We start from the raw sequence: 19,728 nt of genomic DNA on the forward strand, positions 1-19,728 counted from the left end.
GTTAATTAGCAGGGCAAACTGCTTCGCCTTTGTGGCCAGAATCGGCCCAGTGATAGGCAAGTTTTGGGCACAGGCGCCAAGAAACCACTCGTAGAGGGCCTCCTTTATTTCCTTATAGGCACCTTGTCGAACGCATTTACGCCCACTGTCAAGTGAGGACTTTTCTTTGTCGAACTTCTCAGCGGAGCGGATGATCGTCGACACCGTCGGTTGCAATAGTGCGTACTTCTTAACCAAGTCACACACTTTCTTACCCTCTTTGTAGTCCTTCACAATACTGCACTTTGTCTCCAAATCGATAGCTGTGCGCTTTCCTTTCACCGGCAACGTCGTCCGATAATCAGCGGGCGGATCAGCCATCTTCAGTTTCGGTGGTGGTTCAAACAAGACTGAGAAACCATGTGGCCAGGAACGACATCGACACAATCAACTTGCACAAACAACCAAATCTGTTCGCAGAACCAGCAGAACTACCTTCAAAATGAGGGGCGAGCGAGCAGATCAACGCTGTCGGCATAGCTGTCAGCACGTTTGCGAAGTCCATTCGTGTTTCGGACGGTGGCGCGGCGTAGAGCTATGGGCACAGCCCATTTGTGTTCGGAGGGGTGGAAGGGCAGAGGGAGAAAGGCGCGCGAGGCTGGCAATGCAGAGAAGGCCAGAGAACAGGTTCTATTGTATGAGCGCGCGACGGGGAGGGCGCAGCAGCTGGAATTTCTTTTTTTTTTTTTCTTTTCAAGGATTTCGCATTCTACTACCTTTTGGTACGAGCACTCAGGAGCCAGACTTCATTGTTATAACCGGTAATGCGGCATGGGGGCATTGTAGTAAGCGGGTTATTTTACCATGGAAAGCATACAAAGTGGAGGGTGCAGCAGCTTTTCATTGTTGTAACCAATATATTGTTAAAACCGGTATCGTTATAAGTGGACTAGACTGTATAAAAATTTGGAGCTCCCTTCCTTGCCTCACTCGTGCACTGGTAACAGACAATGGCATTTGACATGTTTTTACTATGATTTTCCTCTGTTTTCATTCAATCTCAAATGCTGCTGACTGCCATCTGTTTCCTCCAGCTGATTGTTATTTCGTCACACGTTTTTACTTCCCCCAGCCACAACCTCATGCAAGCCTTCAATATGCAAAAATAAAAATAGTCTATCGATCAAAGCTGTACATCTATATATTCCCTTCACTCCTTATTTCTGGGCCTCCCATGGAAGGTTTCCATTCTCGCCATATTCTTTCACAGCTCATCTCTAGATTGTTCCAACACAGAAGAAGTTGAACTGGGGTGCTCACCCATATATGTCCAGGACACCAATGAAGCGGTTCACCTTGTCCTTGAAGGAGAGCGCTTTATTGATCCTAGAGACAATCCAGTCAAAGAGGCGTGCATAGATATGCTTGGCGAGTGCGTCACGGGCAAAGAAGGCCTGATCGACAGTCATGGGCTTTGTGATCACTTCCCGCATGCTCTCAATCCGGCGGTTGCAGAGCCACACTGAGATCTGCTCCTGGTCAATGCCCAACAGCTCGGACATGATCACAACATGGGAGTTCTTCGGCTGAAAAAAGGAGCACAAGTTTAATTAACCCTCTAAAAGAGCAGTTGAGTGTACGAACCGCTGCAGTTATTGTGCTTCTCTTCGTCTGACACCCTGCTTTTTCGATGAATTAAAAAAAGACTTTAAATTCTTTTTTTTTTTTAACATGTTGCTCAAGACAACATTCAGTAAGCTGCATAAATTACTGCATAAACTCTCCTTTCCCTCAAAGCGACCCTCCTACCCGCAGTGCACAATTGAGGCGTCCATAAAGTAGTGAGATAGTTGCTGCTCATTTCATTTCCTCAAATCAACTTTCATTCTTTTTTGAATGAACTCAATCTCCCTTAATTCGAAATCCCGGCTGAGCCAAAATTTTTTTGTTCGTACAAAACACTCCAATGGGTACCGCGTATTTGCCACCAACTACACGAAAATTTTTCCCAAAAAACTTGAGACATCTGGCAATCTGGCCACTGAAATCCACAAAAAAAAGTCATCAGATAGCTGATAGTTACTTGCATGGTCTAAGAACCATGTCCGAACTGAACAAACATATTAACGATAATAATAGAATGTGAGCCTTTTTTACTGCTCTGTATTCTATGCAATACAGTGCTAATGCACAGCACCTTTGCAGCCAGCTGCATTCAAAAATTCATGGGAATTGCACAAAGTGAGAAGAATCCATCTCCCAAAGCAGCACTCAAGGCAGACAAAGAGGAGCAAGCAAGGAGGTATGGCATCTCACATGCACAGAGGTCAGGTGAAATTTACCAGAACAATTTGATTCTACGTTCTAAATTGCCTCTGGTAAAAAAAAAAACTGACTTTTTTTTTTTCTGCAGTTTGGTATTAAAATCTCAATATAAGCTGGCTTCCCCTCAATGCTGGTGAGCCTAGTGGTAAAGCTATGAAAAAAGAAAAAAAAAAGAAACAATTTTGATTGCTATTTTTTTCCAAAACAAGAAAAAATTATCTCGAGATCATAGGTTGCTTGATGGCTGATATGTCATTTCTAGAAGTACACTGCCTTGTCCAGGCACTCTACTAAAACCAATTTTTTTTAATTAAAAATGTCTTTACTATAAACAAAAAAAAAGTTGACAGTTGTCTATGAAAGATGAACAGTGAAATGCTGTTGTAGTGTTTGTCATATGCAGAAATGGGCTGAACGAAGCTTGTCTGAATGGGAACCTACTATATTTCAAGAATGCCAAACAGCTTGACTTTAATTGCCAAACTTAAGAACTGCCGCCCTGAAAGCCCTATCCTAATGAATTTTCAAGCATGGTATTTTACATTCATCATTATACAGTCGAACCCGGTTATATCGAACCCGGATATATCGAATTTTGGTTATATCGAACTCACGGAATATCCCCTTGAAAATCCCATGTAAAGGTATGGGAAATCCGCGTCATATATCGAACTCAATTTCACCGGTCGTGTGCCTTCCCCAAAGACGATCGCATCACGCTTGGCCGTTTGCCGCGTGACGTTTTCAAGCCACGCGGGGAAGGAATGAGAGGGGACAGTTCTGGACAGCGCTGCGCCCATTCCCCAAAGGCGCGCGCATCTGCAGTTATTGCTTCCCGCGCGCCAACACATGACGTTTGCAAGCCATGTGCGTGGGTGTGCCCATTCTTTTGCCGAGCTATCTCTCTCCTTCAGCACGCGCTACGCATGCGCCAAGCCAGCTCAGCTCGTTTTCAGACAGAGGTCGGACGCTTTCTCCAGCGTGTGTTGCGAACCCTCTGCGCGCAGCGGCTGACATGGCTATGGCGCCTGCAGACATTAAGAAGCGGCAGCTCTCTGTTTTTTTTTTTTTCTTTTTTGCGAGAGTCATCCTTTCTTATCGTTGTGCTGTACGCGCGACGTAGCATAAGATATGGCGGCTGCGGACGTTAAGAAGCGGCAGGCCTTTTTTTTTGTTTTTTGTTTTTTGGCGGGAGCCGTTTATCTTTGCATGTATGAATCAACGGAAGCACGCGGTCTGCTGCTGCGATCATGACGCCCGCCCCAAGCGCGGCGTGATAAATCGAACCAGGCTTGTGCAATCAAGCCATCACGGGCACTCTGCCAAGTCGCTCCCCGCCACCGCAGGAGCTATCAAAAGATAAACGCGCCCCGCCGTTATCGCTGCGCAGCATCTTGGCACGCTGCCAAGAAATGAGCTGTGGATGCGACGACCGAGACGAGACGGAGTGACGCGCGCCATCCACATGCAAGCAAAAACGCTCGTGATTTCTGACAGAAACCTTTTATTGAGCTGTCGGGGTGGCTCGAGCAGCAAGGAGGACGCAGTTCCAACAAGTTTGGAATTTTTCGCTCTGTCGCTGCCGCTCGTCGCTGAGATCGCTCAATCGCTTGCATATGAGCGAGCTGGTCTTAACGCATTTTTTTTTTTTTCAAATTCTGGGGTGCAAAAGTGGAGGGTGGGTTCATTATGCGAGTGGATTGATTACGCGACACATGCGGTATCGTTTTTTGGCATCGTAAGTGCCGTCACAAGCCGATTTTTGTATATCGAATTATCGATATATCGAACTATTTCGCGATCCCCTTCGAGTTCGATATATCCGGGTTCGACTGTATTTGTATTGGCTTCAAACACGCTCAGCACAGGCCTTTAACGGAAAAGCTGTGGTTTGTGAGGTTCAATGTCCAGGAGCTGCACGTGGTTTTCAAGGTGTGCCACAATGGAGGTCTGCAGGTTAGTGCTGACCAGATAAGGTTCTTTATGTGCACCGACATCACGCAACACATGTGTTTTTTGCCTTTTGCCCCCATAAAAATAAGGCCAATGTGGGGAATATTTGACCTCTCGAGCTCTTGTCTCAGCTGACAAATCCTCAAAGCCACTAAGACCCCTTTCACAAGAAGATCAGAGGATAACAGAAGAGCAGCTCAGCAATATTTTACACACACTACCTTCAAAAAGAATCTGCATACAATGTGAAACAGTATGCTCATAAGAGAGAGATTCTGCCCAAACACACAGATTTTCAGCTAAATTGTCAATTGCTCCAATTTGGATTGCAAAGGGCTCAGAAGCATTCAAAATGCCACCTGTGAGAATTTAAAACCATGTAAACTGAGCTCCCAAAATAGAGATGACCAGGTTCTCACCTGCACCATACAGCATTCTGAATCATCACCCCGTTCGCCACCCTGCACAACTTCCACGTTGCCCAAGTGCAGAATGGCTGCCAGGATACGGAAGATCATCTGCTGCTGGCTTTCTGTGAACCCTGGAACAGTGTAAGCACAACAAAAAAGGTAGTAAGATAACATAAATGCCTATGAATGGCCCAAAAAAAGGAGAGCACCTGCAAATTACTGAAATAAGCAAACAGAAACTAAGTACATGCAGAAAAAAAAAAAAAGAACAAAAAGGTTCCCACAACCACATGTGAACAGCCAATTTTTTACAAAAAAATAATACATATAGAACACTAACAGTACAAGATGGTTTAGTTTACAGGCTTTAACACCCAAAGCAACTCGGGCTATGAGGGACACTTGTAGTGGAGGGCCCCGGATATTTCGACCACCTGGGGATTTTTAAGGTGCACCAACATCGCACTCTACGCAGACACATTGCTTTTCGCCTCCATCATAAAACAGTTGTTGCGGCCAAGATATGATCCTGCGTCTTTGGGTTCAGTGGTCAAGCGCCGTAGCCACTGAGCTACCGCCGTGGAAGAAAGAGATAGTAAGAGAAATACTGTAGAAACCCCTTTATAGCAGTCACTGGGAACGGTAAAAACTTTTACTATATCAGTTGTTGGTGATGACATGGTCCTAAAAATGCCCTCAGGTAAGTAAATGACTACTTTCTGAACATGCCTTGTTGCTTAATGAAAAAAAAAACTAAAACACCTTCCATCTCTCTTATCGTCTCTTCATGCCATTCCTTCAATTATAAGATTCTTTGTTTGCATCCTGTAGAAGTACCTCTTAAGCATGAAGGTAAGTAATATGGCTATGAATACAACAGAGTTTGATTTCATGTCCGATGCCTTGCATGACCACAGCACCATTTCCCGTTGTTTGTCTTTTAAAAGGCAATAGATGAGAAATGCGCGTGGCAGTCAATCGCTGCAAAACCACACATGCCCCGCCTCCAGTTCTTGCCACCTCTGCCTCGTGCTGCCCAATGCTGCGAATGTTCGGCCGTTTCTTCCCTTCCCTATTCCTTGCTGCACTTTTACTCTTCTTAATTTTCTGAATGGACCACGCCGCCTTCTTTCCATGTTTGTAGATAGCTTTACTTTTTTTTTCCTACGTGCTGCATGCTTTCGCTCACAGCTCCAAGGCGTAGTAAAGTTGGCTTTCCCTGAGTGCCACTTAGTGGTAAAGCCCCCCTCCCCAGAAAAATATGCTTCGCGATTCTATGTAGCGCGGGTGCACGTGCAGCGATGCCATTTCATGGAAAGTTGTCACTGTGGCCAGACGCACTTTACTATAACAATTTTCACCAAAAATGTCTTTACTATAAAGGGGGTAAATGTACAGTCGTCTATAGAAGATGAACTGGGATTTCAGTTTCACTTTACTATATCCAAGTTTTTTCTATATCCAAGTAGGGTTCTAAAGTAGTATGAGCAATACATGCAAAATGAATAAAAACACATAGTTTGGCCATATAACCCCTTAAGCAGAGGGGCGTGCAATTGTACACATCAAATTTGGCACCACTCTGCACTCCCGTCCTTGTTTCAAATGGGCTAGGAAGTAGCAGCAGCACTCAAAAATGCCTTCTGAACAGACATCTAGCTCCCCCTAGTCCATGCCCCTCTAATAGTCAAGATAAATGCCTCCTCCTGCTAAGGCCCTGCACGTCAGTGCACTGCAATTCGTTTTTGTTTTTGAAATATAAGACGTTATGATAAAAATAGTGTTCATATCAGTTTAACACTTAAGGTTGTAGCTTTTCCCAACAGAGAAGGTTTTGTGGTTTTTGTTTAATGTGGCTCTCTGTTCTGAATTGAAAATGCATGCATACAATTTTACACATGGCACTTCAAGGCTGCCTTCCCACATAACATTGCTTTTTTTTTGTTTATTTCATTTCCAAGTGGCAGTGCACAATTTGTACATTTTATGCATTCTAGGTGTTAGAGAGCACTCAGTACACTGCCAGAAGGCATTGACAAACATCTCAAGCAATGAATTCGAAGAATCTGCCAAAACTGCAGTTAGCAAAAGCAATTTTGAACGTTAGCTCTTAAGTACAAACCTCGGTGATACGAATTTCACGGGGTCGCAAAAAAATTTGTATCATAAAAACGAACGCAAAATAAGTATGCAGAAGCATGGGAAAGGCAGTCGCGCCGATTGATCTGTTTATGTCCGAGAAGGTTTATTACGGTCGTGCGGTCACAGCTCGCCACTCGCGGCGCACACAGCGCGACAGGCAATCGCGACGTCGGCAAGGCGCGGGTCGCGTGCCTCCAGCGTTTTCTCGCGCCGCGTACAGCACAACAAGAGATGGCGATGTGCCAGCCGCACGGCGCCGCAGACTGCTCGCGATGCGTACAGCGCGACTAGCAGTCGCGAAGTCTACGATGTTGCGGCCCGTGCGCGCCCGCCGCCGCTGACTACTACTTACGGCTGCGCGTCGCTGCAAACCTTTCGCGGCGTGGAAAACGATCGCGATGCCGGCGATATGCGATCTGCCCGCTTCAGCTTACTTCTCGAGGCGCGTACAGCATGACTGGAGATGGCGACATGCGGGCCGCACGGCGCCGCAAACTGCTCGCGGATCGCGATTGCGGAGCCAGCGATGTCCGGTCCGTGCTCACCCGCCGCCGCCAGCTACGGCGGTTGCGACGTCTGAGGTTTGTCAGCCATGCACCGCAGCGGAGCCAGCGATGTCCGGCCATGCACACCCGCCGCGTACGCTGCCGCCACCAGCTACGGCGGTTGCGACGTCTGCGGTTTGTCGGCCACGCGCCGCACAAAGGCGGGCGGATCGCACATCGCCAGTGCGGACCACGCGTCACCGCAAACTGCTCGTGATGTGTACATGCAGCGCGGCTGGCAACCGCGGAGTCAGCGATGTATGGGCGGTGCGTAGTGGTCAAGGTTGCAGTTGCAGTTTCCACGCTCGTATCATCCGTTGTGACGCGGGAGTGTGTTCAAACAATCTGAAATTTTACACATTGTACACAATGCACTCTGGCCAGGGAATTTCATTATTTCGTATCATCCCGAAATTCTTATCAACCAAATTCGTATCACCGAGATTTTACTTATTTAGTTCTTTAATAGTTCATTTCTAGGGTGCTTCAAATAGAGGTTCTTTGCAAATAGACCACAGCAAAAGTAGAAGCGATGATAAAGAGAACTTTCAACCACCACCAGCCAAAAGAAATAAATCTACAGTGAAGTGGATTTTCACAGGGTAAACTGGGCATCCAGTTGCACCGTTAACCGAGAATCATCGACTGTTGATCCACTCGACTACTTTATACAGTACTTCTCAGAGAATTTTTTTTACGGCCAAGGACATTCCACCAACGTTTGTATATTGCAAAGAGATGGAATCAAGCTAAATATTACAATGAAAGAACTAACTCAGTTTTCACAGGCATTATGATTTGCATGGCAGTCTTGAAATTCTTGAGGATACAAATATACTGGCAAGACAAGAAATACCGTGTATCGCTGATGCAATGACATCCAAACGATTTTTCAAGCTCTGAGGAGTACTACTGACATCGATGCTCCGCAGGATCCACTCAAGAATAGGCTTTGGAAAGTGACACCATATCTCACGTTGTCAGAAGTAAACGTCTTGAATTGAAGCCCCTCACAAAAAGCAGAAGTACAGACAAACAGAAAGTGCCCTTTACAGGGAGGGTCCCCACAAAGCAATTCTTAAAAAACAGCAATACCCAGAAGACAGTAAATATTTGTCGGCTACAGAGGGTTAGTTGCAACAACCACTGACCCCTTCACTTGAAATCTGACTTTATAAAAAGGTGCTGAAACACTGGTTGCATTTCAAAGTTTCGAATTTGCTGTCGCAAATGAGTTTTCCTCTGCCAAAGTGCTGCAAAGGACTGCTACTATGAATTTCACACCAAAAAGTAGCAGCCACTGAGGCAGGAAAACTGAAAGGCAATTAAAATACATACGATTAAATATCTTTATAACGTTAAGACTGACTGAAACTAACTGTTCTTTATGTAGGTGGTCACCAACAACCTTTGCGGCCTTCAGGCATCACGCGTGCAAATTTGCACATCGCAGAAATGTTTTGTTGGCTAAATAAGCATGTTCTTATCGATTTCGCTCAGTCTGGGTCCCTGTTAGAGTCTGAAATTTCCCTTTGTTTTTGTTTTTTAATTCGCGTCTGATGAGGACATACAAGTGATGTGAGTATAACCAAACCTGCAGAGTTAGATTTAAAATTTATAGTACAGGTGATATGCACTTGATTAGCTGGAATTTAAGGAAGCTCAGCAAGAACACTACTGTCTATTGTAATCTCAAAAACATTTACTCACCCAGGAGTGTGAATGCATTTCTGGTTGTCTGAAAGGAGTTTGCATCATCGATGCCTGTTATGTGTGGTGAATCACCCTGGTTTGTGTAGTGAAATATAGTTTGGTCACCTGTAATGCACACAAAAAACCACTGCAGCTGTCGACCCAACCAACAAGAAAGTCATAAAGATATTCTTAAAGTGAGTTGGCAAAAATTCAAAAGCTAGAAGGCTTCAAATGTCCAGAGAGAAAAGCACTGAATTGCAATTACATGCAAACAAGCATATGCATAGCTCAGAAAAAAAGCCATGACAAAAAAATCTACATTATGCTTGCAAATGGCATATGAGAAATTATATACAATGGGGCAGAATTCCATACCACACAATATCATATCACAGCACAACAGTTTAATTTTTGTTACCACATTAAAAGCTCTTTAACCTTAGATATTATGGACTAACATTGTTATTTATTTTTTGGCTATTGTGATACTCCACTGCGATTTCCCCTTCATGTGTCTTGCACATGTGCTGCTTTGACACTATATTTACCAATAATTTTATTATAGCTCAGACTTCTGTATATAAATTATCGTAGGCTCTCTTCAGTATGGAGAGCCTTAAGTGTATGGAGGTACTTAAGTGCAGTAAATGTGAAAGCATTGAAGAAATTTTTGGTCCAATCTGCAATTTTTGAGATAGCCAACCAAATTTTAGGGGTGGGGCAAGGTTGTCCAAGACTTCTTCGGGTGGATCTCTAAATGGTGATGGGGGTTTAGCCTAGGGCAGCCCAAAATTTTGGGTGTGAACACCCCAAATTCTGCGTTAAGCCACAAGGTATGGTAGGACCCCCAATTTTTAGGATGGGCCAAGGGACCCTTTTAAATTTGGTGGCCACTCTAGATTAGTCCTCAGGGTGATGACCTCCCAGTACTGGCTGACGAATCTGAGGTTCCAGTGCACAGTTTTTCCTTAATGCTGGTATCACATTTTTCTGGCGATAAGACGTGATGCTTTTATATTGATCACAACTGGAACTAGTGAAAAGTGCTTTAGTATTCACTGAGGCTAAGTTACTTTGTATTATAGACTGTTTCTTTAGGCTACATTTAACCATGGGACTTCCTAGCATACTAATTTTTCGTACTAATGTTTTACTGTATTTTTAACTAATATACGTGCAAATTTCTAAAACTTACAAAAAGCTGAAAGGTTTTTTCTTTAAATATAAAATTTCTTTAACTTCAGAATTCAAATGCACCCTTTTATTGATTGAAATATTTTTGTCAGCAACGAATTTTGAGCCACTGTAAAATATAGGATACTAGACAAATGCACTACGTAAGACTGCGACCTTTGATATTGATTGCAAAGTGACATTTCTCATCATCAGCACGATTTTATAACATTACACAGATCTTGTTTGCTTCTTTTATGCAGAATCTCAATGTAGTTGATGGGGTCGAATCTACCGACTTCCATAGAAAACTGCCGGCTCTTTCCACAACAAAAACTCAACTGAGTTCTTGTACAAAAAAGTTCAGAGGCTTCTGAACGTACACTAGTGAGTGCATGGTTTTACACAACAAACTTTTAAAGTTATGGCACAATGAAGAAAGAGGTGCCCCACAGGTAGGACACTGGGTATATTTGGGTTAAGGATGAATAAATTACACCCGACTCGACCACATGATTTAAGGTACGTATTTATTTTTATTATGTCTACATCAAAAGTGTATGGTTGCAGTGTTTTTTGTAAGCCATCTGCTTTTGGGAACACACACAAACTCAGGAGCATCCCACTGACTTTGTAGCAAAGGTAATGTAACTGCAAATTTTATGTGTGAGGTGCAAACAATGCCATCACTGCAATCACTAAGCCTAATCAACCACGTCGAAGATTTTAAGGAGCCCTTGAAACTGCACTTGCGTAGCCTCGAAGACTGACACGATGATGCCAGGATCCTCTAAAACAACTCTCTTGCATATTTTCCCTGACCACATGATTTAAGGTAATCATAAAATTTGATACTACTACACCGCAAATATTGCTGTACACAAGCACCAAAATTGCACAAAGATATTGTGACGATGTATCCTGACAAGGTTATATGAGTACCTTAAAGTGAACATACCCAGCTGCAAATCTTGCAATTCGTCGAGATCTGCAGAAGCACACAGCTGGTAGAAAATGTGATAGTTGCGCTCTTCAGGAGCTTGGAAAACAACGCGAGATTTTTCCAATAAGTATGTCCTCATGTTGGCACCAATGATGTTGAACTTGGAGTTGAAGTCTATCTCTATGTACTTCCCAAATCGAGAGCTGTTGTCATTTCTGGTTGTTTTTGCATTGCCTATAGCCTGTTGCAACACAATAAGAATTAAGAAATGCAAATCACTACCAACCACAATGGCCAAGGCAACACTGGATACTCATACATTCAGGAGTATTACACGAACTCTGTAGAGCACTGAGAAGCACAAAAAGCATTCAAAATCATTTGCTGAATGCCTACACCAAGAAACTCAAAAGGAAAGATATTGCCCTACTAGTTTCTTGTACAGCTGTGCGAATATTCTAAATTTCAAATATGAATCGAATATGTTTGTTATTCAATTGATGTTCGTATTCAAAAGACTGATGTTTGGAAATTTGAAAGCACTTGAAAATTACCGGATGCACCAAAAATTGTTTGAATTCACCACAGTTTAACCGCTCTGTGAGCTTCACTGCAATGCTTGACCGTGTAGACTTGCAGTGCCAGGAAGGTCCTCTTCACAAATGAAAGGCCCCTCTTCACAAAACGGGCCGTTTTGTGAAGAGGGGCCTCCCTCTTGCGAACAGTGAGCAAAACGATGCACTTGACGAAACCGGGGGAAAACATTCTCACTTTGATTTCATCTCAAATGCTGAAAGCCATAGTGAAGGTGTTCACCAGATAACATTACTGCAATGCAAATGTTTTTTTAAAGTTTTTTCAGGCCTTTTTGATGGACATCTTTTTGGGCTCCATGAAGGTTGGACTGACGAGAGCTTACTGCATTCAGCAGTGATATGACAGCTCTCCTGAGTTTCATGCAGGACCTTCCTGTACAGAAAACCAGTTTACAGAATTCTGCAGCAGAGTATGAACTTCTGTACAATTTTAATTTAATTTTATTTGTATACACATGTTAACTGTGGAATAAACAAAACGAACAACATTTACTCATATTTAATTTACATTTTTTTCTTTATTTTTTGCTGATCAGATATTTGATTGTTGAAGCCATTTTTTCCCATATTTGCTTTCAATTTGTATTCGAAAATTTCAATATTTGCACACCCCTAGTTTTTTAAAATAATACTATACCTCTGTGCTTCAGTGCAATGCAGAACAGAGTGTAAGAATACAAGGTTTCAAAACAAGTAACACAAAACTAACCCTGCACGCAATAAAATTTCCTACCCTTGACAGTGGCGAGAACTACAACTCTGATGTGAAGCAAAATTTCAGCTCAAGAAATGTTGCACACATAACATAAATGCAAAACAGTGTGTTGTGTTGGGTCTTAGGCCACAAACAGCTAAGGCTACCAAGTACCAACATGAGGTTAAATCTGTCATGGTTAATGGACTAAACTTTGTTTTACATTCCATTTAGGACATCTATTAAAAGACTAACTATACAGGATAAATCAAGAGAATTTTCACCCAAGAACAGAGTTTGGGGAAAAGGTGTGTTTGTTGCAAAAAAGAAAAAAAAGAGCAAATTCTTTTTTTTTTTCCCCTTAGTCAAGCTTTCTGCACCAGAATAAAATGTGCTTTACAGAAAGTTTGTTTTGCGTGTTTTATAAGGAGGCTTATATTGTTTCGTCAGCATTAAGTTATACGTGAGGCTCATCTGTGCCAAGTGCTGAAGCATGCTTGGTGCATGCACGATTGCCATTCTAACGCGAGTTTTACCAAAAGGAATTTATTTACTTCATTATTTGGTGCAGTTTGCCATTTCTTCCTTCAGTTTAGACTACATTACCTTCATACAATCTCTATAGGCAGTAGTCAATGCATCTAATCAATGTGCACTTGCACAAGTGGCTGGAAATGTTTACTTGGAGAATGTCACATTTGAAAGCAATACCCATTTATGCGATCTTCCAACTAGTGCTGAAAGTGTTTAACAACACAATTCAGGATTCTCCCTGACACTAACCTCTGTTTGGACACACTGTTCTTTAAAAAGGTATGAAAGATTAAGATGTGGCACTAAATTTGTGCCCGTATGCACTGACGGCCTTTCTATACAGAACATTACATAATTTGAAGCTTAATAAATTAATAAGAAAAAAAAAAAAAAGACTCTCCAACTTCCTCGATATACTGCAGGTCTTAGACCAAAAAGTATTATTACCCAGAAAGTGTACCGTATATTGCCATGTATAAGTTGACTAAAAAAAAAAACTATCCCGAATGTCTCCCCCTTTGCCACCCTCTCTGATAAAAAAGAAACTTTGGTGACAAATACAAGTTTATTCCTACCCCTCCCCACAGGTAAATTGCATGCAACTTGAATTCTCACTAGTAGGGAACGATTTACATATAAATTAATATTTTTCTGACACGTGAAGCTTCATGCATCTTGCTGGGTATCAGCACTTACCACATACTACCTGCGGCTCAGGTGAAGCTATTAGACTCTCTAATAGGTTGGCTCCTCATAAATGGCCAACATTCCCCAAATATATGTAATAAATGCACCAAAACTTGCATTACACACACAGTGCATATAATGATAAAATTTATTTCACTTTGGGACGTTAAACCCCACAAACCAAACCAAACTGTACTGCTCCCTCCTTACTCCTCGCCTGCCAGCGTTTCATGCCACAAAATGACAGTAAATAACCCCTAGCTTAGAAGCATACTTTGCTGGGACAATGCTTATCTCCATATTTGAGATAATGCTCAAGTTCATTTTAAAAGTCAATGCCTGTAGCAGCCCCTTTTGCCAAACTGCAAAAAGTTTTCTTGTCGCAGCACCCAACACTCAGTTCAAGCATGCAACCAGTGTACACTTACCTCCATGATAGGATTGGATGCCAGTACTTTCTTTTCAATGTGAGTCTCTGTAGAGGATCCTCCAACAGTAGCAAAATAACGCATGGCATACTTAGCTGAGACAGTTTTTCCAGCTCCGGACTCGCCACTGACTATGATGGATTGGTTCATGTTTTCTCTGGGGGGAACCAAAATGCAGCTTCAATTGCAAAACAGACAACAAGACTTGGGCAGGATAAGATAGCGAGAACCCAGCCAAAGAAGGCCTTTATTTGTTTATGTGTTTTATGTCTACCTATAAAACTCCCTATGAAGACCAACACTGACACCAAATGTACGCAAACAATCATAACTGTGCAGTGAAGCTCTACATTCTGATACATATAATGCACTACCATGAAATTCCAAATAGGAGCTCCCCATTGAATAAAGACTCCCTTCATAATCTATCCTATTTCCTCAGCTCCTATATGGGGAGATGGCGATAACAGAAAGTGTTTTGAGTGACGTCACTTAGGAAGGTAAGAGAGAACATGGTGAATAGTGAAAATATCAGTATGACGACCCCCAAGAAGAAAGCGGTAAATAGCATTCATGGCTGCACGTTCAGACATTTTATATGTGTAAGCACCACTTCATACAAAAAAAAAAAATTATCATCTGGCAAATACTTTACTCTGTTACCAGGTGGCAAGGACAAAGATGATGTAATATTAATAGTTTAGCTAATGCAGCAGAAAATGAGCAACGTCAGTAACAATATACAACTAGGAGTTATACTTCAATTTAAACCGAGAGAAAATGAAAACATTATGCCACATTCAGTTTTTGAAAGATCAGAGCTTTTGACAAACAAGGCGTAGCTATAGCTGCCTGTTGAGAACGAGTCACCCTGGGTCAAAGTTGAAAATGAACGGGGGTGCAATGTGATGACAGCACTGTCAAAATAATCCGCACCGTTGTGACCTATCGCTACAATAGGTTTACATGCCTCTACTGGCCGGGAAGAACCACCTCATCGTCGCCTGAAAACTAGGCACTGTTTGTTCACTACTATCACTAGCTTGCCACTACCATCACTAGTATTTTGAAAAGGTTTACCAACTGCGTGTGGAACATTGATACGAAACCATGCACAAGCATCATGAACGAGTACCATATTCCATCACTGCCATCAACACGCAGCCCACATGATCTCTCGCCCTACTGCTCAAGCAGGGCGTCAACCCAGTTCTTAGAAGGAAACATCTATTGGAATTTTTGTCAGCCATACTATGACCTTCATATTAATTGCCTGCAAATGAACTGTTTGTGATAATAAAAATGCCAGAACATACTCTGGGCCACTTCTGACCACACAGTAATGACACATTAATTTACTGAAAAGTCTAATTCATTAACCGAAAAAACTATTTGTCCAAAAAAAAAAAGAAGAAAAAAAGAAATAGAAATTTGCACAAAAAATGTCGAAACACAAACCTTTCCATTTTGGTGTAAGCCTCCTCAGACACAGCAAATATGTGGGGGTCCAAGTCCCCCATAGCTTGCCCTCGATATGCAAAGATGGTGTCATTTCCATAAATAGGCAGCTCCTCATAAGGATTGATGGCCACAAGCACGATCCCTGAGACATACAGAAAAACAATTTAGAAAGTTTTAATAAGCTGACACAGTCAGGTGTGCACAGCATAATGGCTCACCCAGCGAGCACAGAAAGATAACAGAAACAATACAAAATGATTGAGGAGGGAATGTCTCCGTCCACTTAACAACATTTTGACAAGCAGACTTGCTTTCATCAAGAATTCCACCTTCCTTCCACCCTCTCTACTCGTGAAATGGGGAAAGTCACATGACACGGTCACTCATCACATGACCGACTGTTAACTTTCTAAATTGGAAAGGTGCAAAAGCTAGGCAAATCAGCCACTGAAGATAAAAAGAAATTAGTATAATATGGTATGGTACAAAGGGCTTAACGTCCTGGAGCAACTCCGTTTATAAAGGATCTCATGGTGAAAGACTCCGGATCAATTTAGACCACCTGAGGATCTTTAGCATGCCCCGATTACGTAGAGCAGAGTGGCACTTCATCATTTCATCTGCGTCAAAACGGAGCCATCGTAGTCAGGACTAAACTCATGTACTCCAAATCAGTAGCCGAGCGCTTGCGCCACTGCTGCGGGTGAATATGGCAGATAGGTATACTTGAGCCCCTTATTTCCAGCTTATGCTCTTGATTTCCAATAAGAGCACCTTTAAAGCATTTCTTTATGAAGAATGCTGCACAGTCATATTTAAGTTCTCTCCACACGAGTACTACAGAGATTGTGCAGTATCTCTTCACAAGCACTTGTGTCCAGCAGAATCTGCATGCAATGTACCAACCAGTCCATTTCAGCATAACAACCTGCATTCCATATACAGTATCCCTTCATAAGGTACAATCATTGAGCAAATTACCCTACTACAATAGCAGCCATGAAACCTAAGAGATAACACATAATAAAGCAATGAACCGCCCTTATCTAATGCTGCAGATAAAGCATATTGTAAAAGGGAGAAACTTTCACTGGCACCACAAAAATAAATACCAGTAAAATAACGGGCAGGAAAGGACTTTCTTACCACAGTATGTGTATATGACATTGTTATTGCAGAATCGCACTTGGAGGTTATGTAAAACTGAAACAAAAAAAAGAAAGGACATTGTAAAGCATTTCCACTTTATGCACTGTAACAAATCAAACAATGCATGGCACCTGCCTATTTATTTTCACTAGCTATGCAACACAGACACAAGTGAAAACAAGAAAATTTAAAAACAAGCAATAAACTTACCCGCAGGTTCATGCAAGTATGAGAGTGATGTCAAATCGTTTCCGCCAATGAGAATCTCTGGATTGCGAAGTGGTGGGAGTTTTTCAGGCGTGTCAATGGTGAGAGCAACCCTCTGCCATGAGAGATAAAACTCTGTATGCCCTACCTGAAGCACACTGTACTACAAAGTGGTAAATATCTGATTACACACACAAAACAAAAAGTACATATATCATGTACACAAAACTGGTTTGTGATAAGTGCCAGCGTTTTAGTTACCGCTTTGCCAGCTATTACAATCATCTAACACCAACTTTTTCCCAAACCCAAGTGATTACACAATGAAATGTAAGAAGAGGTTAAAAATGGCCTCCAGTCTTCTTCACGAGTCTCTCAATGTAGAAAAAATATGTAGCCTTAAAATTGCCTTTTAATGATTTCTGACAGACAAACAAAATCACCCAAGCTCTGCACAGTAAAATCTAATTAGCATCAGCTAGGCAAATGTTCGCGAATATGTTACCATTTGCAGCTTCAGACTACCAAGCACAATCTCCGTATACTCAAAGAATCCTCTGCAGCTTTGCAGAAATGTTACAGCTTTATTTCGCATGTGTTAATAGCCACACAGAAGCATCCCGACCATACAAGTCCTTAAGGACCCCATGGGTGAGCAGCATACTGACTTGTTTTTCTTCATCTTCCACTTCGAGTGTCTTGCCATCAAATCCTTTAACAATCTCGGCCGCCTTCCAAACAGCTGCTGGGTCTGGTAGCCACACCCGAGCACCCTGAAACAAAGTCCACGAGCAATTTGCTTCATATTACACAAGTATGTAAATGGCAAGAGCTTCCTACCCCAGTGGGCTAACAACAGGACCAAAAAGAAGACAGAACAAGCTGGACACGAAAATTTCTGTAAAGCATTTCCGCTAAAAATGTACTGGACCATTATAGCCTCTGTTAGCGAGCACACTGCCATTAGCAACCATCGCTTACATTAAAGGTATGAGCTAATCATAAACTTATGACAGCTCTTTGTCATTTCGAGTCATGAATAAAAATGTGTTGCTAACATATTTTCTCTCTGCTTGCTTCATTGGTACTTTAATCTCATCCCTGATAAGCAATAAACTCTCATTCATTGAAGCGAATTCTCAAATATCAGAACCACAGCAAGTAGCAGCCTGCAGCATGATCACACAGTTCCCGATATTTTATTTTTATTTTTAGTACACCTAACGCTCCTAGGCCCTCTTCTATATGTATATAATAGCTGCGTATGTTGGATGGTAAGCACTGGAAACATAACACAGGTCAAACATCATGTGGCTATGTGACATAAAGGAATGCACAACTTCAGGAGAAAATATTACAAATAAGGGTAATGGAAATTGACCTATAGCCTTTTACTTGCCCCAGATGAAGTCAGTACTTTCTCTTTCAACTTTCACCAACAGTTTATTGCTCTAGCTATCTGCCGCTTGAATGCGCGGAGACAGGTAAGCAGCATAACCTTTGAAATACTTTAAATGATCAAGACGCCTTTAACTGAACCTCACAAACGTTCATGGTTACGTGAACAATGCCGAAAATCCCAAGATACAGTTTCATGCTCACGGCGTGAGCAGGGTGCAGCTATTTCCGCATGCGCAATTGCCGATTGTCAGCCGGCGGGTGATGAGCTATCATCAGACGAAGCTGATTAGGCTACACTAAAGCATCGCTGCAGACAGCGTGATGTCGGATGCGCTAGCTTTCGTTTTATTTTTTTTTTTTTTATTCTGCACACCAAGGTTCCCTGCGTGCACTGCCACAGCGAGATGACCATCATCAACGCCCACTGCTGAATTACTCACATATTCGGCCTCCTCGCCTCAGCCGATACTTCCATACACGGACAGCCTTACAGCTATAGTAGGACCGAGGCAACAGGCTCACAGACATGAGCGCAAGAGCAAGAAGTTAGACACCAACACACGATTAAACCTTGATGACAGCTGTCTCTCCTAGATGACTCGCGGTACCGGTCAGGACTGTCTCGCGCATTTACGACAGCTTCCAGAAACTGGTTATGTTTTGCAACCATTCACAGGGCTTATGAACTGTACCATCATGAATGCTTTCCTTCCAGAAAGCATCACGATATCAAGCATAAATAACAAACAAAAAGTATTAGAAGGAAGCACTAGTAAGAGCAATGCTAATGAAAGTCACAGACCTTCGTGTAAAGCTCCAACGTCGACATGTCTTCTCCTACAAGGCTAAAGAGTTGACGGTTGAGAAAATGACATAATGATGGATGCTGTGGTGCTTTCAAAAGCTATCTACTCAATACAGAGGTGTAAGGCCTGCCCATCACCAACATTACATTAACCCGTATACATGGCCTGAGCAGTTGCTGGACGACCAGCCGCAGAAACGTTTGCAACACCCTTCCCAGTTTACCCTCTCCGGTTCCCTTGCTGCCGCCCCCTTTCTATCATATTTCTTTTATGAGTTTTCACTTGACTCGCCTATACGACGACGTTTTTTGCAAATAGCAAGGATCAGAACAAAACTCAATATAATACGAGTTAACGTTAACCTCAAGATATAACTGTGCTAAGCTCAACTTTGCCAATTAATAAAGCAACATAAACGAAACTACAATGTTTTCAGTTTCACTTTCGGTTTTGTTATATGCAGTGAACAAACAAGGGTGATCAATGCATTATCATTTTACCAGCCTGCTTAATGACCAATTGCTTTTACTTCGCATGTTGTCATTAAAGCCATAATCTTCTCGATGGTTCCTTTATGCCGGCAAGAATGCACGGATGCAC

The 19,728-nt window shown here is 42.4% G+C and overlaps 1 protein-coding gene across 2 annotated transcripts in view; it reads right to left on the reverse strand.

The window, feature by feature from the left end:
- Positions 1-19,369, reverse strand: part of didum (dilute class unconventional myosin) — a 78,277-nt gene extending 58,908 nt beyond the window's left edge. The window contains exons 1-10 of one of the 2 annotated variants that reach the window (XM_084605968.1): positions 19,125-19,369; positions 17,590-17,694; positions 16,925-17,036; positions 16,712-16,768; positions 15,563-15,707; positions 14,105-14,261; positions 11,181-11,406; positions 9,065-9,172; positions 4,677-4,798; positions 1,300-1,565 (exon numbers count right to left, since the gene is read on the reverse strand). In XM_084605968.1, coding sequence (XP_084462094.1) covers positions 1,300-1,565; positions 4,677-4,798; positions 9,065-9,172; positions 11,181-11,406; positions 14,105-14,261; positions 15,563-15,707; positions 16,712-16,768; positions 16,925-17,036; positions 17,590-17,694; positions 19,125-19,151 — 1,325 coding nt within the window. In that variant the 5' untranslated portion in view covers positions 19,152-19,369. The remainder of the gene's footprint in view (positions 1-1,299; positions 1,566-4,676; positions 4,799-9,064; positions 9,173-11,180; positions 11,407-14,104; positions 14,262-15,562; positions 15,708-16,711; positions 16,769-16,924; positions 17,037-17,589; positions 17,695-19,124) is intronic. The other variant, XM_084605969.1, reaches the window with a different exon arrangement.
- Between the last annotated feature and the right edge of the window lie 359 nt (positions 19,370-19,728).

The sequence above is a fragment of the Amblyomma maculatum genome, chromosome 6 (assembly GCF_055883805.1).
Source record: "Amblyomma maculatum isolate TAMU_Amacu chromosome 6, ASM5588380v1, whole genome shotgun sequence".
NCBI classification, from domain to species: domain Eukaryota; kingdom Metazoa; phylum Arthropoda; class Arachnida; order Ixodida; family Ixodidae; genus Amblyomma; species Amblyomma maculatum.